Source organism: Nyctibius grandis, chromosome 3, assembly GCF_013368605.1.
Source record: "Nyctibius grandis isolate bNycGra1 chromosome 3, bNycGra1.pri, whole genome shotgun sequence".
In the NCBI taxonomy this organism is placed as follows: domain Eukaryota; kingdom Metazoa; phylum Chordata; class Aves; order Nyctibiiformes; family Nyctibiidae; genus Nyctibius; species Nyctibius grandis.
The window spans coordinates 4911784-4934156 of record NC_090660.1 but is presented as its reverse complement, the minus strand read 5'-3'; the positions used below and the strand labels follow the sequence as shown (position 1 = coordinate 4934156).

The following is a 22373-nucleotide window of genomic DNA, read 5'->3' as shown; positions in this document are numbered from 1 at the left end:
AGTTACTGACAGCAGCATCCCTGCTGGCTGCTGGAAAGAATGAATGGTATTTGCTGCATCAGTCAACATCAGTTGTAGTATTGCGCTCTCAATCCGTTATGGCTCTGGCAGCTAAATCCAATATGTAATGTTTAGCAGAGTTCAGTGTGTTTCTCCACATCACTGCCCCGTCAATCTCAAGCTGACATATTAAAGAAGCAGGCAAACAACGACACCAGGGCTTTGGAGAGCACAGTTAACTGATAAAAGAGCAACATGCAGAGATTACTGGTGTGGAATACAGTGTCAGGCAATAGCTCAACCTCTGGAACAGCCACAGAAGCCTATACACAATTTCATTAAATCAACACAATACTAGGATTTTCTTTTCCTAGTACCACGGATGGGAAGCAGAATAAAAGACACGCTACTTAAAATGAATTTCAGGACTATCAGACCTTTCAGAACTCTCTCAGCACTACTGTGTCTTATGGAAGTGACATACACACAAGGAAGCAAGGGCTAACAACAAAAGAGCAAAAATGCAACCAGTAGTCCAGAACTTCAACAAGGATCATTGACATGAGAGTTCTCCTAACCACTGTACAGGCATATAAATTCCCCACAAGTGATAAACACAGCACAAGCAGCAGACAACTGTCTAAAGAGGAATGTAAGGTTTAACTTTGACAGTATTTATTAAATGGAAGCAGAGTCTTACGTTTACCTATGTCACAATCTTTGATATAGACAAGGCTCAAATTATTCTGGGCAACCCATATCAAAAACTTTTTAATCAAGAATGCAAGATTGTCATGGCTGTTTTAACACTCTCCAAAGATTTTGCATTATTGGATAATCTTCTTATGCTACTTCATGTACTTAACAGTATAGTGATCTGCTTTGGGTCTAGAAGAAAGAATACTGATCTATCTTAAGATCACATGGGGACGAGAAGAGTGATGGAGCTGGAAAAACTCCAACCCAAAAACCCCAACCATGTTACAAAACTTTCAGCCAGAATCACTTATAGAAGCAGTAAATGAGGTTGTCTCAGTTTCTGTAAATCATCCCAAGGACATGGGTTTTAACAGGTAAGACCTTAAGAGGCCTGAATGTGGCAATGGAGCTGAATTCATACCCTCAAAAGAAAAAAAAAATCCCTCCCCGCCCCGCAATGTGACTTCCATTGAATTTATTGGCAAATTGACCTCTTACCATGATCCTCCATCAATGCATTTAGATTGGCTTTGGCTTCCATAACACAGAATGGTGACTGACTGCTCAAAAAGTCTGAGAGATTATTGCTGGAACAAGAGAGGCGAAAGGCAAGGAGGTCATCTAGTGTGGTTAGCAGATTAGCCATTTCATGGCTATCAGACAAAAAGGAGAGAAACATGCATCTCCTTGTTAGCTTATATATTGGAAATGCATCGCTTGTCAGGAACAGTATTTTAGGTTCTGGAGAGAACTACTCTACATAGACTAACTTTGACCTTTTGAACAAGGTCTGCAGCTCAGTACCCTCCAAGAATGAAAGGATAAGTCTACAAGTAAGTTTACAAATTATGTTGAGCATGGCCTTGCCAAACTTTGGGTGCCTGCTGACCTCTTCCCCCCATCCCTTTTAGTCTAAAAGCTCTGTATTAGTTGCCTAAGTTTTTGTACAATATATAGGGAGCTTGGCATCATCAAACAGGACCCACACACATGTTGAGTGTGACACCTCCCTTCACCAAGCCTGCTCTCCACAAGCACAGCTAGAATTCTGCTCATATTGGGTTTAGGTAAACAGCAGAAAAGCACCCATGTTAAGGTGGAATTTGCAGCCAAACTGCTTCTAAACACAGCTTATTTCAACTACCAAAAGTAGCAGCTGGGTCACAGTTCTCAAAGAAAAAAAAAAAAAGGAGAATTAGTCTATTTTTTTTTTTTACTTGCCTCAGGGGGTGAGAGAGGGATTCTATTTCCTTCTCAGTTTAAAGCCCACATTCCCTGCTTTATGCTGCAGGCTGAGCTGTAAAAGCACACAGTTCACACCCTCGGGTAAAGCTAAGCCTCTGAACAGAAAAGAAATAAAGATTCAAGTCAGTCAGAGAAAAGGATCATCAGTCTGACTCAGCACCCAGATCACTCACCCAAGAGTGAGTCTTGCTTGCTCCCTAGACCATACATTTTTCATAACAGACAATCATTAGATAAACTTAGTCAAAGCTCCCTGAACTTGCACACAGAGCTTCCATGTGCAGAAGAGGTACCAGCAGTGGCAATCAATGGGAGTTAAAATTGTCATTGAACAGGTAAGATCTGAACTTTATTATGAAAAATAACCAGAGGTGCAGAGTTACTTACCCAAGAATGCACAAAAGGGAGGAAGAGGGTATCAAGCCTTTTATGAGAATGAACAATTTTCAGAAAGGTAGAAGTGACTAATGCCTTTAAAGGGGGAAACAGACTTAGTCCTGCTGCTGCCCACTGCAGCGAGTTCCTACAGCTTTACCCTTGTGAAGAAGCATAAGGCAGATGAACAAGCAATTTAACAGCGTCTATGCAAGAAGAGATCTTGTAAGTGGGATCTACAGACACAGCTGAAAGGATGCTTTCTCCAAAGACTAAAGTAATTGCTTTGCACATCGTTTTGCGTTGCATGTAGGTATAAATACTAAGTCACACGTGCTACGCACCCTGCACACAGCTAAGTCTGCAATGACAAATTCCAAAGCAGTCTGCTGTTTTACTACCAATGATTACTGGAGACTTTGAGAAGGAGTAATGCCTAGTACTTTGCATCTAGTAATAGTTCAGAAAATAAATCTCATCTGACCATTTGTGTGGTATTTTTAAAGTTGGCAAAGGACTAGTACAGCAGAGCTTCAGAACAAAGTAATTTCAGCAATATAATTGTCAGTAAAATACATTTTGAGTACATGATCTAAAAGCTTTTGTTCACTGAGCCTTAAAAAAACCAAGTTTTTTCTTCCAAAAAGCCACAGCTAAAGGGGCGTCCTAGTTCATTGTAAAACCCCAGTCACACACCATCCCCCTCCCTTGCAGTATCACTCACTGAAGTGATATGTAAAAAAGTATTTTTTATGTATGGATTGGAGATTGGGCAATATCAACACAGAATCTTCTCCAACACTGCTAGGGCATATGCTGAAGTTAATCACGTACAGCTCTGAACCACTGGGCTTCCATACACTTCTCCATTTCTCTGAAGCACAAACTTCAGTTTGACACCCCACTGAACCTATAGGCATCAAAAGGACAAAAAGTTGCCTGCATCGCACAACTCTGTTGCTGTGGTTCACTGTTAGTGCTGCTATCTCCATATGCTGTATAGGTGCATAGATTACTACAGGAAATTAATCTTCTCTTCAGAACAGCTTCCAGTTATTATTGTCTGAAGGATGAGAAATGATAAATTACAGCCAAGTAATTAATTGCACTTGTGTTGATGAAGTTAAACAGCTCTGAGTTCTTCTGAGGACAAGAACACCCATATTTCCAAATTCAGAAGTGGGCCATTAAAAGAAAAGGAGTATACTGACCCATCCACTGATAATTCTATTTATGCATTAGATGACAAAGATGACTGATGGTTTAAGTTCACTTATTTCTCTGAAAAATATGATCCCATGAAAGCCCATGTCCAAGACTCTGAACCTTGTATGTTTTTCCACAGAGGCTTCACACTGAAAAAAATCCAGCTTTTTATTTCACTGCCAATATCCTGTCTTACACTACAGATTGGGCTGCAAGCAACATTTCCATGCAACATAAGGCAAAAAATAAAAGATACAGCAGTGAAGTCTCTAAAACTGTCGTTCATGAAGTCTTCTAATTGTTTTAATATATACTTGTGCCCTACAATATTTTGCAAATTTTCAGTATTTTATGCATGCTAGTAATAGATGCCAAGATTCAACACGCTTTTTAAGCACTTACTGTCTAAATTACCAGCTGGCAAGGAAGTGCCTAGGAACTCTACCTGCCATTATTTACATTTTCCTGCTGCTTGTGTTTGTTCCCACAAAAGTCTTCTATATTTGACAAGACAGAACAAAGCATTTTATTATAAAAGCCACCTGACACATCACATCAATGGTTTTACCTTTTTGTTCCCACTCTGTGGTTTGGGGCAATATCGATTGTGTCTGTAGCTGAATCATGCCTAACTGCCAATCCCAGGTCAGCAATGCAGCACGTTCCATTCTTTTTTACCAATATATTTTTTGATTTCAAATCTCTGTGGGCAATCGCTGGTTTGCCTGTAATGGAAAAAAATAGAAAAAAACACATCTCTTAAAAAAAAGATAATTGCTATTATTCTAAGCCTGGTGCAAATTTTGTTTGAAGTTACAGAATTCCTTCCAGTTCTGCTGCTTTATATGCATCAAGGTAACTCCTGAAATAACTCATTCTGGACTAGCTGGCTGTCCAGAAAAGTGTCTTAAATGTCTACCATATTACTCCACTCTACTGCTCCTTTCCCTCTTCCTGCAAGTATTCATTGCATACACATACTACTTGCCACAAAAGTTTCTAATATGACTCGAAATAAACCCATAGTGCTGTCTCAAATCAAAGTTAAGAAGATACTTACTACAGGCAGGAAGGACTGTTACATCACAAAACCTGGATATACCTTAGAAAGGAAGGTAAAAAACCTTCCAAATTAAGAAGTTCTATTAGTTCAGAAAGGTCCCAAGCAGACACTTTTCGATTCACTCAACTCCACAAGGTATTAACTTGGATATCTATGCTGAGTTCAGCTGCCTTCTCATCACATAAGTAGCTGTGTGCAAAGCAACTACATCCTGAAAAGGTTCAATGTTCTAATTAAGAAGAGAATTATAATAGAAAGAGCTATGTATGTGTCATTTTTTTTAATAAAAACCCCAGTATTATCCATGACAGGCTGAATAGTTATAAGATTACCTTGCGTGCCAACAATTTCCATGTGAAGATGAGCAAGACCACTGGCAGTGGACAAAGCTAATTTTATCATTCCTTCCACTGTTACTGTATACCTGTTCAGGTAATCAAAGAGTGATCCATGCTCATGATAGTCTGACACCAACCACAGCTGAGTCCATGTACCATTGTCTGCAAAACAACACTGGCATGAATACCACACATACACACACAAAAGACAAGCAAACCACGTATGCCACTTTTATACAATGCTTATGAAGTACAAATTACATTTTGCAAGTCACCTCAGCCAATTAGACTCTTAAATCTTTAATTCTATCCCTGTAACATTTAAATGCCTCTGAAAGGGCTGGGACTACCATGCAAGACTTTCCAAACAGCTTAGTGAGTATTATTTTGTTTAAGCTAAAAGACAAACCATAGAAAGCCAATGTCACTATGATTTCAAGATGAACTATTCAGAGTATTATCAGGCCCTGCTTTCCCCTAACTTTTCTGCTTAGAGGAGCAGTGCTGAATGCATGAAGTAAAACTAATCCTGTCACTATCACTCTAGTACAATATTGTCTAGCCTACCCATAAAAATAGAGTATGTCTTTCAAGCTTTGCCCCATAACTCCTTCAGTCTTCCCATAACCTATCTGGCCTTGGCCTGGGAGGCAATTTCCACAGTCACCAGCAGCTGGTGGATTTTTCCTCCTGGACTAGAACCTTGCAAGCAGCAGTCATAGAATCATAGAATTGTTTTGGTTGGAAAAGACCTTTAAGATCATCAAGTCCAACTGTTAACCTAGCACTGCCAAGCTCACCACTAAACCATGCCCCTAAGCACCACATCTACAGGTCTTTTAAATGCTTCCAGGGATGGTGACTCAACCACTTCCCTGGGCAGCCTGTTCCAATGCTTGACAACCCTTTCGGTGAAAAAATTTCTCCTGATACCCAATCTAAACCTCCCCTGGTGCAACTTGAGGCCATTTTCTCTCATCCTATCACTTGTTACTTGAGAGAAGAGACTAACACCTGCCTTGCTACAAGCTTCTTTCAGTAGTTGCATAGAGCAATAAGGTCTCCCCTGAGCGTCCTCTTCTCCAAACTAAACAACCTCAGTTCCCTCAGCTGTTCCTCATAAGACTTGTGCTCTAGCACACATTACTTCAAAACCAAAGTCAAATCCCACCTCTGGTGACCTCTAAGTTGCTGGCCAAAATTGAGGTTTCCAGGAGGCACAAGGGTAAAGGGAATGAAAAACACTGATTATGAGAAAATCAGTTTGCTGTATGATTTTTCACTGAACTATGAAGTACAAGACAGGCCACAACACATTTGCAGACATCCCAAGGCATACAAATGACAGATAAGAATGAAATCGTTCATATTATTAAACTAGTGGAAACAAAATACCTTGAAGTTTAAGCCACAGAGAGAAAGCTGTTAAAGGAATTCAAATCAAGAGGGGGGAAAAGTTGTTTGATCTAAGAAGTACAAATATACTCAGAAAAGTACAATCCTGCACCAAATGGGTTTTCCAATTTTCTTTTGTCATAAAAGCAACTCTCATGTGGCAGACCCAAGAAGTGTTTTTATATAGCTACCTACTTTTGTAAAAGAGTCTTTCATCTCTTTAAAAAGACTAGTTATCCCATAAAATATTTCAGTTGGACTTCTATTCCAAATTATATAGCAACTCTTCCCTAAGAAGAAGTGAGAAAACTCAGCACAAGCCAAAAAGATATCTTTGATTATGTGATAGTCCCTGAGGATTATCAAAATGCATACTCAAGAACTAAATATGAAGAATAGGAAGGAGAGAAGCGAATTCCGAAGTTAGTTCCCATCATAAACATACTGAAAAATGCTTATTTTCCAAATAGAACATTCATATATTTCCTTCCACGCTTCCTCCACTGCCCTCAAAGAACACATTTGGCCCAGAAATGTCAGAGGCACAAAATGTCTGATCTACAGATTGACAGAAACTACCTTGATAGAAGTACTTGTGCTTATCTTTACATAAGCACTTGGGCGGTGGTGGGAAAACTTTCAAGCATCCCTTCTACTTGGATGTTTCTAGGGAGGCCAGTGATGTCATTAGAAATAATGAAAAAAATAATTAAAAAGCCACCAAATGCTTCAGAGTAGGGAAATAAAAGTCTAATCTACATTCAAACAATTCTCATAATAGAAAGAGAATTCTGCCTTGCTACATTCACAGAATAGTCTCAACTAAGTTGTTAATTTAAACAGGCAAAAGAAAGCAGTCAAATCCTCTAACCTGTAACAGACTTTGAAAGCTGCTGTTGCAGTGGGATGCTTCTTATAACATGCCCGCAGAAGTGGGCATAACTCTTAAATTTTGTTTTTTAAAAAAGAGAAAAGGAAATTAAAAAGATTTTTAAAAAATATCTTCAATTATTTTATAGTTAGGATTGCTGCTTCTTTTGATATTTCACGTATCCAAGCATGAACTTGTAGAACTCAGCATACTATTAAATTTGACTTTTTCCAAAGAGAATTACGGTCTCTGAAAAGTCAATCCAACAGTATTAGATTCACTGAACCAGTTTTCAGAACCATTAGAAACAGGTATGTGTTCACAGGCATATAAACGGTGCTCTCAAACACATACAGTTGAAGAGCTCCAAAAAGCTGTAGTTCAAGATAAACTAACTTAATCAGTTCAGAATATTCTCTTCACTCAGTTTTATTCTACTGCTTCACCAGTTACGACCCTACATTGCCTGAAATAACCCTCTCCTTGGCATTAACACTATACACACTCATTGCTTGATCCTCTATTTGATTTCTTCTCCCGTTTCTTACGAATGGGATATCTCAGCAGATGTCTAAACTAGGCAACAGTAAGTAGGGAAATTAGTAATATAATTTTAAGGAGTCTACCATACCTATTGTGTTTAAACAGATCTTTTCAAGATGTCAAAGTTGCTGAAGAATTATCATTGCTTTGAATCAAGATTACAGTGTCTTTGCATAAAGTTTTTCCCCTCTTAACTCTAGGTGCCCACCTAAGAAGAGAATATGCTACTGATTACAGAGACTTCTACTTCAGTTTTATCTTATTTATTACCTGCAAGTCTTAACATTCAGTCTGTTTTTACCTTCCTTCCAAAGGAGAAAATATAAAGCTGGGCTTACTATTCATTCAGAAAGGAGCCACGACTCTTTCCTATTGTATGTCATACTCGTGGCCCTCCAAACAGATTTTAAGGGATAGTGTTACATCCAAGCTTACATGAATAATATTAATTACAGGCAAGCTTACATGCAGCAGTAAGTACAGTGTTCAGCTATTAGATGGGACCTACTATATTTTCTTTGCTATATTTGACAAGCTACACATTTGTTTAGCTATCTAAGCAGAACACATGTTATGATGAACTTAAGTCTTCTTACGCTGTTGACAGTAGTTAGGTATTACCAAGTAATAATCAACTGACCCTGAGTATTTTTGGCTGCACAGTAAACAGCACCTGCCATGAACCTTTCAATCACAGGATTTGCATTATCATGTAAGAAAAAGTAATTGCACTCCATAGTAATTACATAGTGTAGCAGAGCCTTCCATAACAAGGTAACCTAATTTAGTTCATATACACATCATGATCAAGAATCTCAAGTAATTTCAGAACGTTAAAGAACATTTTAAAAATTTACATACGTCCTTGAAGAACATATGTAATAATTAAGAGATTAATTATGGCTATTTCATCTGTTTGCAAGAAATCTTAAAGTATTTTAGACCATCAAAATCACTCAGAAGTCAAAGCTTTTGAAAAAATTTGGAATTCTGAGTAAAGGAGCTTTCAGATTTGTTGTTGGAGGACTGCTTACAGTTTGAGAAAAAACATCAGTGAAGTCCAAGCAACATCTATCTCAGACAAGCTGCCTCTTGAAGAAAGGAATTTATAACAATTGCTTTATCTAATATATAATCAAGTTTCAATTAAAACTGAATTGACTGAATTCACTTAAGTGAGAAATGCTTTTCTCAGAGCGGTACTGGCAAAACAAGAATTTGGACTTGGCACACGCCTGTTTTTAAACCACGTACTAGGTTTTAAGGTGTGACACTAATGCTTGGTACAGGAGTTTTGAACCACAGACTTATGTTCCAAGTTGAATGTTTAAGAAAAGTTACAGAAACTGCCTAATTGCACGTGTTCTCTAGTGTGATGCAGTAAAGTGTTTCAAAGCAGAGATACATTAGCCCTTTTTGGCATGCAGATAACAGAAAAAACAGAAGGAAAAGCAGTGAAAAGATCAGATACAGATGGGATCTATAACTAGAAAACTCTTAGAAGTGAGACATGCAGGGAGATGTCAGGGAAAACACTTTTGTCTGTGGCTGGAAGAGGACTGGTATTTTGTTAGTGAAACAGCTTGACTCTATCACACTGAGACAGTCATCTGATTAAATTGACGAAAAGCACTTGAGCTGTGTAGATTATCAAGATCTTCCAGTCAAATTCCTTCTTCTCAGGCTAAAGCCTGAGCTTCAAAAAGAAGAAATGGCTCAAATATTACTTTTCTCGAGGAAGGAATTCTGCTCATTTCTCCGCACCATATTGCCTACCATCATTCTTGGGGATCTACTTACCACGTAAGGTAGTCTGACTGAACAAAACTTTCACCTAGGGAAGTGCAGCTTTTAATTAAGGGGAAGGAATGGAGAGGCCAAAGTATTTTAGTGCATAAAGTGATTTGAAAGTGTGCAGTACAAGACTTCACCTTACTTGTAACATGACTACAGACAGTTATGGTTACAGACAGCTAATCCAGGCAAACCTTTAGAGGTATACAGAGCTTGCTGCCACTGCTCTTCTGCTAGTAGAACAGCACAGATAAGTAGTCCCTGATACACTTTACAATTAAGTATCTAAGTTAGAAAGAACCAAACAAAAAATACCACCCAAACCCCAAATTATCTGTTTAGGTGGTTCAAAACAAGACAACACATGGCCCAGAAAGTAATTTCCCTGCCCTAGCAGTATTTGAAAGTTGGCATATACTCCTGGCTAAGTAAAGAGCTACCCAGAACACAAACATGCTAGCCAGACAGAACACAACCGCAGTTAAAATAATTCATTCCTTCTTAGCCCTCAAGCTGGCTTAACAGCAGCACCTATTTCCCAGTAAATTTTGGGATGGGAAAGCAGACATATTGGACCAGCTCCTGTAGCCTTCTGAACACCATACAGCTGTGGGGAAGTAGAGGAGGAGGACAATGTGCCATTAAGGCATATGGAACGTCTAAATAAGGTAGTAGAACAAGGAGTTCAGTCACAAGTTTTACGACTCCATCATCTGAGCTGAATGCCACTGACTTAGCTGATGTATCTGCGCTCATAAACATTTTCTAATCTATTCACATACCCTTCTACCTGAAGGCACCCCCCCAATTTTACAACTACAATGTCCAGCCAGATGTTCCCCAGCAGTTGTGAAAAATATGCAGCTGTGTTAAGAGGAAAGATCTAATTAATGCCTTTACTAGCAGCGAGAATTGCACTGTGACATGGGCCCACAATAACACCACAAACTACATGTCAGGAGATATGAGTCCTCAGCATTCATGATGGATACACGTGAACCTGCTCCCGAGAATTTAATGGGATACAGGTGACCTGAAGAATTCTAAACAAGAGCTGAAGTATTAACCTCCTTCAATATTCAGGATTTCCAAATGCTTAACCCAGACAGAGAATGGTGCATACGTATTTCTTCACTGAGAGAATGCAGATGGTTAGAGTGAGAATTCTGCATTGGTGGGTTAAAAATAATAATCCAGCTTTCCACATCTGCTCAGACAGCAATGCTGTTAGAAAATAGAGTCAAGAACAGCAGCATTTTCAAAACACGTCTTTATCCATTTTTCATAAACCAGTTACCAACTAGTTCTCAAGAAAACAGAAGAGCCTTGTCCTAAAGCCTTAAAGCCTCAAATAATGGCATGACCTATCAACTAAGGATTTTTCATTTGTATGTACAGCATATTAACAATAGAAACCAGAAACAATTTTATATCACATTATATTATATTACAAGGAACCTGAAGATGACCAAGTCAAATGGAATTTCATCCCATTGCATCTGGAACCTGAGCCAGCAATTAGGACATTTTAGGAATCCACTTCCTTGTGTGTCCTCTGCACAGTAGTCAAGTGTATTTTTGGGACAAACTATATGGGTTTGGGGCAAAATGGGAGGCTGATATGCTTAACCACAGACAGATTTTGTTAAAAGTTATAGCTAAGGTGTTGCAATATATCCTTTATGCTTTTAAGTGATAGTACATAGTACCTAAGGCTTCTGCAGAGATGGATTTTCACTTATGTCTTTAATGCAATTGATCTACTGATTTTAAACCCAGGCTCCAGATACTCCACTAGGTCAATCACAACAAGCTCAAGCTCTTGCAGGTGCTATTAATATCCAATACAACTTTAGGCATGAAAGCAAGACAGTTCCTAATGGTAAGCGTAACAAGCAGCAGGAAAAAGTTGCCTGGTGTGCTGTAGATCTGCAAGCTTTTGGACGTTAACAAGTTGCACAAACATCTGCTAGGAGCAAGTTAGCTATAGCTAACCCTTTCCTGGGGAAGTGTTCTGCACAACCTGTTGGGTTCTGTTCCAGTCCTACAGATTTATACAGATATAGAAACTTGAAATTAATCTAGAGATAATTAAAAAGAACTCTATTTACACGTATACTTTAACTACACTAAAACCATTTAGGAATTTCCCACAAAACTGAGAGCCCTTTAAGAATCCAGGATGTGTGTGGATTCTTAACTCCTCCCTAAGGTGACAGAATTTTCTGTTAATGCTTTCTTCACAAAAAAGTCAAAGGCCATTTGTGGTGAAACATGTAATTTCAGATTAAAATAACTGAATGAAACAGCATACCATTTTAGCTCCCCTTAATGTAAGAAATTCAAAACTTTTGTTTTTACCAAACTTTTTTGTCTTAAATTGGACTGCAAGAAAACCCACGAAACTTTCATCAGACTGAAACCACAACAAATCAAGTTGAAAAAAAATGGTTAAATTGTTCCTCTTAGTGGATACTTAAAGGCTTATCAGGAGAGCTTCATGAAACAGGTACACTTTTTTAATACTAGGAACAAATCATTAATTCCCTTTTTCCAATTTCTTTTCTAACTGGAGTTCCAAAATTAATAACTTCTCATATCTCAGACTTAAAAATGAATCCTCTACCTCATACTTTACATTAGGACAACAGGACTAGACATGATCTCTTTTGGTCCCACACATCTATCTTATTAGGCTACTATGGAAGTACAGGTACAGGTATTCAGCAGATGTGTGGGCTGACAGGATAAGGCACCTCCTTTTTGAAACCAAACTTCGCTAGTATTTTAACTTGCTTGCAGAAATTACACCTTGTTAAAGATGTAATTTTTTTCTTTTTTTTAAGATTTAAACACAGCATGTTTTCCAGATAGTTTTTTTTCCTTCATTAAACCTATGAAAACCCTGCCTTACCCCAAAATGTTCTAGTAACAAAATAATTTTTTGCTACTCTTAATTGGATCCTCACAACTTTATTTTCCCCTCCATTTACCATGTATTCTGACTGGGAACACAATCAGCAAAGTGAATTCATAGTATCACTAACCTTTGTTGTCTGCAGCTATAAATCCAAGAATATTTTCATGCCGCAACATAACTGTTTGATAAATTTCTGCTTCACGAAACCACGAGCGTTCCTCTCTTGAGGAGAAGATCTTCACAGCAACTTCTTCTCCTCTCCACTTCCCTCGCCAGACTTCTCCAAAACGACCTTTACCAATGCTTTCTTGAAGTACTATAGTTCTTGCAATTGTTCTTTGCACAAGTAAAGGTAAACCTACAAAGAAGATTTAACATTAACCTTAAACATCACTCCAACAAAATAAGCACTTATGATAAGTACTAAATGTAAGAGCCATATTCCATTAAGATATTTCGCTTAGAATGTGCATAAACTCTCAAGATTTTAACAGCTTGTTGTGAACTGCTAACAAGCACGTAGGTAAGATGCTGCCTTCAATCTTAAAGCCCAGTAAAACAAGTACTCAAAGATACTATGCTACAGATATTTTTATACAGATATTTTAACTGTCTCTACCTTTGTTAACAGGGAGGCACAAACTTCCTTTCAGCTTAGAATTCTGACAGTTGTTAATCCATAAAGTTTTATTTTAATGAGAAAAAGAAACAAGCAATCACAACCAGGATCAAGGTGTGGTGTGGTTTTTTTTGTTGTTGTTTGTGGGTCTTTTTTTTTTTAAGAAAAGGATCTGCCCATAACTCTCCTAGCAGTTCAAGAGTACTTTTGCTACCAATTCATTTACTTGATTTATCACTAGATATGACTTGGTCCATTTCTAAGTTAAAGTTAAACCATGCGTATCGTCAACACTACCTGTTGAATGTTCACACTCATGCCCAACTATGCCAGTAGCCTGTTAGTACTCTCAAGCCACTGTAAAATAGGAAAACATCCTTGTAACACAAGCTTCCCATTTTACAGGCCATTCTTGTGCACCTCACCATAATTACACTTGAGAAAAATGCTTACATTCATGAAGGTTTTATAGCTTCGGAACATCTACATGCTTTCAACTCACAGTGCCTCATAATGTGCTTCAGTAAGCTTACATAACAAACAAGAAGCACCGGCATTCCCCATCCAGGGTGAGTTTTTGTTTGTTTTAAATCTTTCCTGTTGTAACTGCAAGGCTTGTCACAGAATTCTGTGATACTACGCTGCAGGATGAATGCATCAGTCAGGTTATCTGCTCACAACAAGCTCTTTTGGTATAGGATTATTTCACTTAAACACTGTACAAAGTAATTTATTACTCCGTAATCACTATTCCAATAGCTGACAGAGGAACATCTGTACTTCCTTATGCTATAGAAAATAAATCCCAACTAACAGCTCAAATAACTAGTTCCTGTCCATCTCTGGACGTTCTTTGCAACAGCAGCACTAAAAGGACATCTGATCTGGTCAGCAGCATTGCCACGCTTCGTGTCTCAGTCTGAAGACTGCAAATTAAAACACTGCAGTGTTCAGGAGTTCCTCAAGACTTCCAGACCTACAGCAATTTTCTGCATGATCTGTGCTGACAGCATACCTACGTGAAGAAAGAAAGGGGAAAAAATGGACACTATACCAGTGATTTAATCACTGTCAGGTGCTGCAATAATTCCTACTGAGAAAGTTAAAATTTTTGCTGTAATAGCTGACCTCAGGTCAACTGTGCTGCAAGCCCAAACTGTACAGAATCACAGAATCAACCAGGCTGGAAGAGACCTCAGGGATCATCAAGTCCAACCATTGCCCTGACACCACCATGTCAACTAGACCATGGCACTAAGTGCCATGTCCAGGCTTTTCTTAAACACATCCAGTGATGGTGATTCCACCACCTCCCTGGGCAGCCCATTCCAATGTCTAATAACCCTTGACTGAACACTGGAACAGGCTGCCCAGAGAGGTTGTGGAGTCTCCTTCTCTGGAGACATTCAAAACCCGCCTGGACGTGTTCCTGTGTGATATGGTCTAGGCAATCCTGCCCCGGCAGGGGGATTGGACTAGATGATCTTTCGAGGTCCCTTCCAATCCCTAACATTCTGTGATTCTGAAAAGAAATTCTTCCTAATGTCCAACCTGAACCTCCCCTGGCGAAGCTTGAGGCTGTGTCCTCTTGTCCTATCGCTAGTTGCCCAGGAGAAGAGGCCGACTCCCACTTCACTACAACCTCCCTGTGAAGCCTAACTTGCATTCTTTATGGACAGACTTTTGAAATGCAGAAAAGACCAGACTAGAACAATCACAGAACCAAACTTAACCCTGAAAACGTAAAATTTGACTTTGTTGGCCAGAGAAAGCTACCTCCTTAGCACTTATGTACTACTGTGAAATCCAATGGCAAATGTTAAATGCAAGCTGATTTTGTATACTTGAAGTGGGTGATATGCCTAGTATTTTCTTTTTCCTACAGCTGTTTCAGAAAACCGTTTGTACATTTTTGGTTTCAGATGCACTGCTCTCAATTTGCTGTACTATTTATAGACATCCCTTCTTGTTTAGAAAAGATGCCCAAGGATATCAGCTAACCTCTAAACAGATATTAAGCTCTAAACCTTCCAGACATGAAGCATTTCAATTTCACATTACAACCACCCAATCATCACATCAACATGTCACAGCACAATAAAAACCCTGCTAACTGATCTATCCACCTTGCTCCTATACTTATTTTTACAATATTTACAAGATTCAACTTGCTCCTGCTTTTTGCAACAGTGCTTTCTCTTACTACTGCTGCTGAACAAAACCAAAAGATTGATTCCATATTTATCTTATATCCATAAGAATTCCTTACAGACTTTCTGTTGCAACTCAGCAGTCTCCTCTTTCTGCTATAGAGGAAACAGCCCTATATCATCAGGAACATGAGCAACTGCTTTAATACAAACCAGACTGCCTGAAAACTAGTTCACTGGAGACAGCTACATTAGCCTTTGACACACACATTGGGCACAACTGTACTTCAGGCTCTTGGACTACAGCTTCTTTTAACTATGCATGAAGAAAGATGACAGCCAGCTTCCTAATCAGGAGGATGGAAAATTCAAGCCCGTGTTAGATTCAACAGCAGCTCACAACACTTGGCATCTTGTATTCAGCCATGATCATCGAATTTATCCCTGAAGTCTTCATCATCACCTTCATACATCGTAACAAAGTATCCTCAAGCCTTCTGAAAGTTTAACAAGAGTTCTTTCTATTCTATATTTTAACTGTACACTGATTAGTTAGGACCAATGACTGTCCAATGCATAAGAAGTTTTTACCTGATTTGGATGATTCAGGAATTAACGAATTAAGTTCTAAAGCATTAAAGGTAGCCAACAAAAGCAGCCACTAAAACTTTGTTCTTGTTCATATTCTGGTTCCTAAGTCTCTGCCCAGAAGACTTCCTCTGAAGGGTAATTAAAAAAAAACAACCCCATGAACTGTGAAAAATCTCATTCCCTTCAAGCTCCTATGAACGATGGAGAAGTTTTTAAGCAGCTCTACATTCACTTCAACGGACTCAACTTTACACTGATTTCTGTGACCCTTTGAATTTCTAAACGCTTTAAGTTCCTGCTTGAAGTCACCTACCAATAATAACAAAAGCTTCTCCTCTCTGCTTTAGGCAATTCTTCCTATTTCCTTGCAACTAAGTTACTTTGTCATTTGTGAGCTGGAGAGTAACAGCTGGGCATCCCAATCTGTTTATACAATATGTAGTTGACATTTAGATATTTGCATCGTGATCTGAAAATCATTCTCAGCTCCAACAGACTTTGAAGTCCTTCTCTTAGTCGTGGAGCCTTCAGCAGAAGGATCTGTTTTAGATGTTTCATCAATTCCTTTCATCAAGCCTCCAGTTTTTTCAGGTCTTGCTCATCATGGGAGAACTGGGCAATACTAACAGAAGTCAAGACGGAATAATTAATAACAGCTTACTACTCATCATTGCAGAAAATGAATCCTACTTCCCTTTTGATCTGAGTAGGAAGCTTGTTTTTAGAGTTTCAATCACTTCTCTGTCTTATATGCTTCTCTTTAGAGAATAGTGTAATACAAAACTGCTAGAATTCTTTTTTATTTGACTATGAGCTCTTTTGGTCCCTCAGCATGAGTTTAAGAGCACAACATGAACCTTAGGTCACCAGACTAAACACTTCCTTAGCTGTGCCTCTTAGGTCTGGGTTATTTTGTCTGTTCTGTACATTTCCATTGTGTTTCTTACAACCTCTCACCCCAACAGCATCCCTTTCACATAGTTCGGTTTCTGCCTGGGTTAAGCATTATAACTAGCAGCTCTGACTTTTCTCCCTTCAGTGACCCTGTTCCCCACCCCCAGCTTATTCCATAAATGTACAGTCTTCTCAATTTTAAATGTGCTGTACCAAAGTCTGGATTAAAATACACATTTCCATGAGATTCAATTGCTGCAGGCATATTTCAGGACACAAGAAAATTATCAGTTCAAGTGCTAGGGCACTGTCAATTTATACAGTCATTGATTGACTAATTTTGAGACAAAGTGATACAAGTCATTGCAAATATATACACTGCCAACAGTACAGAAAATAAGTACTTGAAGCACCTCCTATCCCACTGTGGTAATAAAAGGGAAGTACAGAACACTAAATAAGGCTAACACTTGTCTTATAATCTGCTGAACAACATGGAATTCACTGCAGCTGAAGTTAAAAGATCACTCTTAAGGAAACATCCAGTCTTGTTTTACAGGGAACATGACTTTGTCTTTTAAGCATAAAAACAAATTAGTGAAGAGCTTTCCTTAGGGGTAAATCAACCATATTGTTGGTTTTCTTCCTCTGATGCAGCCATCAGTAGCCAGTGCTCAAATACTACAGTAGGTCAGGTGCTCTGGGAGTCTAGACCAACTTGAGTGCCCTGAAGCTCTGAAAACTAAGTAATTCCCTGACTCCTTGCTTTGACTTAAAGTGTAATTTGCAAATAGGCAAGGGAAGAGTCAGTAGTTTTAACCCTTTGCTCTGCAGGAAGAATCCTGTTTCTTCTAACTGGGATTCCCCACTCTTCAAGAGCTTATTTTGAAGGAGTACTTCCAGAGATCTCAAACATGAAGAGAGGCTCAAAAGCCTTCTCTTTCCACAGAAGGAAAATGAAGGAATATTCCTGATAACAAATGGAAAGAACAATTGACAACTAAGTCTGAATTAACATTATCAGAGGCCTGACTCCTGATCTAAAGAAATGTGGGAAAGCAGTCGTGTAGAAAGCAGCAGAAGTGCTGTGATTAGCTACAGAAGTTAGAAGGGAACTATCAACCAGACAGTATTTTAAAACAAATATGACTAAACACAGTTCCAAGGGAAAACTTTAAAGGCTTTCTTTCCTGGGTTTACTGAAGTGATAGCAGTTAGTACATTGCAGATAACTAGTTATACATCTAGAACATACACCTGCTCTTTTAAGGTTTAACTTTTAAAAAAAAATTTCTTTTCAGACTTCTTTAGGAAAAGTCTGTACCTGCAGACATTAAGTAAAGAGTTTTATGCTCCTAATAGTATAACAATTATATATCATAGCTTCCTGCATCCCAAGAAGTGTAAATCTTCAACTACTTCGTATTCTCTTACTAAGTCTCCTACTTCTGTATACTCCTCTTAGAAAGAACATAACTGGAGGACTAAGTCCAGCATTTGCATTTATCAAGTTCAATATATTGGAAGTTCTGTTAATCACTTTCATTATTTAGTTATTGCTGATAGTAAATGAGAAAATTGAGATAAAAACAAACTACTAAAGCTCCAGTTCTAATCAGACAGCAACTTACACTATCATGATAAAATCTTACTTGGACACACAAAAACTTTCTCAATTGAAACATAACTGCCTACACACTTGCTGCAAACTCACCCTCTTCAGTGAAGATATGACTAAAGATGACTTATTTTGACCTATATTTTAAACATGTTCAGCAAGTTACATTCATCTTACTTGATAGAGCAAAGAACTCTAACCAGTTTTACCAGTTACTGCCCTTGTGAAAGAAACACAACCTAGACACTTGGGTTTTGATGTTACAATATTTTCCAGTTCTGGAAAACTAAAGAATTCAGCAGTTGAGAATCAAACACCAATATTTCTTTGCAAAAAGTACTCTGAAAGGGCATGGATGTTCCAGCACATACATTTGCAAGTACTAGGAAAAGTTTTCAGTATTAAATTACCTCACATTTTTATATAGTAGAAGGCTGATAAGAGGTTGCAATACACAATCTGACGTCTCGCTCCTTAACATGGACCAGAGGTTCATTAATTTATACAATTATTTGACACATCATCCCTTATCAATGCCTACTAAACCATATTTCTGTGACACAGACCATCACAATCCTATAAGCAACTATGTCAGGATTACGATAGCAAAGACTACATGCAGTGAACAGACTACTGCCTCATCTTCCCAGAGCAACACCTGTTAAAGTCAGAATTAAAACTAAAATTCATGAAATCAAGGGATAGAAATTCTTCAGATGTAGTCTGCATACTTCATCCATTCTATACACACAAAAAAGGCTGTTTGCCACTGAAAAATATCTTCTGTATGGAGAGAACTGGCTAAAATATTAACTCATACTTAGAATATTCTTCATATACCAATAGCTACAGATATAAATGAATTTTCAGTTCAAAGCTAAAGCAAAAAACTTCACAAATTCTCTAAAAACCCAGAAGATGGTAATTTAGATATGCTGTGCAGAACAAAACGGTAAACGACTGAGCCTTACTAATAATAGAGGAAACAAAACATTTGCAATAGCTGACTCTGATATTACCTGCATAATAGACTGTAATCTCAGAATGATAAGGAAGAGTAGCAGCAACTCAATATGTTTCTTTTATTTCACTTATTTCCATATATGGAATCTTCACTGATACTGAATGAATCTACATGGAAGTAGCCTTTCTAGTCATTTCTCCAGTTAATTATAAGTTCAAGTAGATTTGACAATATTAAAGAAATTTGATGCCTTACAAGGCTCTTCAGTGTAGAGTAATTACTACTAGAAGTGTGACATTACCTGACCCAGAGCCTGAAGTTGTCATATCATAAATTAAATCCTTTAAAGTAGTTCCTTCTGATATAAAGGGACGATCCAGTGAGGGATCTTCTTCACTTGGCACACGATGATGAATTACAGTACGATTATGACAAAGATATAGAATCAACATTAGTGAAATGCAGACAAAGCAGACAGGTCCAGCAATGACAGCAGCCAGTTCCACAGGTCCTAGATTAGAAGCTGGTTTTCCTGAAGTAGGGCCTGACAGTAAAAATAAAAGAAAAAGGTAAAACTTTTTATGCAACTGAATTTATTGTATTTTGCAGTGATCTTCAAATTATTTCAATGTATTTGTTAAAACCTTTGCAGTTAACTTTTTCTAGAATCAAAAAAAGTATTACAAAAGACAAAAGCAACTACGTGCTTACTTAAAATTTCCACTTCACTTGCATGTAAGTCTTCAAAACTGGCCCTAACATCCCTATCCAGATGATTAAATTTCTTGTTACAAATCTCTTGAAATTTTGTTTGCAAAATTTAAGGTGTACTTTAGGCCAAATTCACCTACCACTTCAAAGCTGACACTTCTACCACTACAGAAGTTCCTGTTTAAAAAAGTTTTTAAAAAATAATAAAAAAAAAAATCAAATATACCAAAACCCCTTACCTTGTGTTGGAATTGGAAGTTCTATTTTATTGCAGTGGTCTCTGTCACAGCAATGAGGCAAAGTAACAACTCCATCTCTGGAGGAGGGGGCACAAACAAATGGCCTGTCTCGGGGAATCAGATCAATTTCTGCTATACACATACTATTGTGTATGACTTTATCTGCAGTTCGTGTTACTGAGGTAAAACATAGCCCATCTGTCACACACGTAAAGTTGTCCTTCGTACATAGATGGCAGTAACACTGTAATGCTGTATTGAGAAAAAACATTAATGTTAGTATTGGTACATGTTCTGAGTTGAGAAACAACTTGAATGACTAAGGAAATGAAAGTTCAAAACACTAGGAGGCCTATAATCTTTTTTGTTACATGAACACAGAACTGTAACACTACAGAACAACACTCCAAGGCTTTTTAGTGGGACAAAATAAATTAGGAGATGAGCAGATGACAGAAAGTAAAATTTAAAGCTGAAGTAATCTCTCCTTATACAACTATGTACTAAAAGAGAAAGGCTGCAATCCTAGATGTTCCTCCAGGTAAAGAAGTTCCATTACAGTTCCTCATACTAAAACTCTAGACTTTTTAGTAACACTGTATCCTCTATGGCATGCAATTTTCAAACCCAATACAAATAATGCCTTTTTTTTCCACAATAACCACAGGTATAGCTTTAATAAGTGACAAATAGGATGCTGCTGGCTACCCAAGATTAATACTTTATACATTACTTGATGGCTTCAATTCTGCCCCGAGGAAAGGCCATATAAAGGCTTAATCCTCATTAAAAACCAAACGCTGAATGACCTGAGAACACACCCTTTCACATAAGCAGAATATGGTTTAGACTTGCTATTTACAAAGCCACAGGAAAACATTGCCTCACATTACTCAAGTTCCTGGTTTACTAAAGCTATCAGTTGCACTCGTTAAGGAGGGGGCATAGAGAGGGAAGCAGGAATGACAGACTAATCATGTCTGAGATGATCAGGTTTCATTCTTTAAATTGCAGAAGTTCTTGGACAGGGAAGACTACTACTACAAATTTCTTTCTCCATTCCTTCCTGCATTTACAGGACCAAAGCCAGACAGAAAAAGGTGCATTAGCAATAAGAAAAATATCAATACATTCTGACTCCACTTGTTTATCTGTGGAGAGCAAAAGCTAGCATAGAACTTGTGTACATGCATGCACAAAGATTAAAATACAGAAATACAGACACATTTAAAATCTTAAACATTCATGCCCAGAACACAAAAATGCACTGAGCCATAAACAAGCCTTTTTCAAGGGTACATACAAAAATCTCACACCACAGGTGTGAGGATTAATAGGTGGCAAAGCAAAAGATGCCCCCAAATCTGAAATCTGGTGTTTCACTTAAATTCAAGAGTTTAAGATAACGACCTGAATTGCCTCAGATTTTACACCCCTCTCTATCCTTGGATCTCATGGATTTAAATAAATAGTGATCTGATCTCAAATATATATTCCATCTCAAAGTCTTAATACCAAGTTGTGTTTTCTCTGAAAACACCTCCCTCCCCCAAGATTTTGAATCAAAACAAATTATTGCCAATCATCCTCTACTGTTACAGAAAAGATACGATAAAGTTCTTAGGACCCACTACAGAAAGGTAACCCATGCTTCCGAGAGAGTCACCAGCCCATAAACCAGTCAGAAAAAGGGAGAAAAAAACCCCACATGAATGGGACTGTAAAATTTTTTGTTTAATATGAAGATTATTGAAAAAATAATTAGAATGTATATGAAATGAGAACTGGCACTCAGGGAGGTAAAGCTTCTTAACAGCATCACTTTTTGAAGATGCAATTTCCCCCCCACCTTAGAGAAATAAGGAAAGTCTTATTATTCAGAGTTTAACTATGAGAACATTTAACAGTTATTTTCCTGTTGGTGTGCCTTTGGTAATTTACACTTGAACAAATTACTTTTTAACCCATTAAAACCATTAAGTTTCCTAAATATTCACACATTGCTATTTCTTTCAACTTTCTTAATAAGTAGGCCTTTATCTCACTTGCTTCATCCATGACTTTTTTTTTCTATTTAAATAATATTCTTGGCTCATCATAACTGCAAATGCATCTGAATGCCTACAGTAAGAGACAGA

At 37.9% G+C, this 22373-nt stretch overlaps 1 protein-coding gene across 1 annotated transcript in view; it reads right to left on the bottom strand.

Moving 5' to 3' along the window:
• The window catches only part of TGFBR1 (transforming growth factor beta receptor 1), a 34754-nt gene that overhangs the window by 6072 nt on the left and 6309 nt on the right, over window positions 1–22373 (bottom strand). The window contains exons 2-6 of the mRNA XM_068395693.1: window positions 20236–20487; window positions 19587–19829; window positions 12577–12807; window positions 4921–5088; window positions 4094–4250 (exon numbers count right to left, since the gene is read on the bottom strand). Of these exons, the coding sequence (XP_068251794.1) occupies window positions 4094–4250; window positions 4921–5088; window positions 12577–12807; window positions 19587–19829; window positions 20236–20487 (1051 nt within the window). The remainder of the gene's footprint in view (window positions 1–4093; window positions 4251–4920; window positions 5089–12576; window positions 12808–19586; window positions 19830–20235; window positions 20488–22373) is intronic.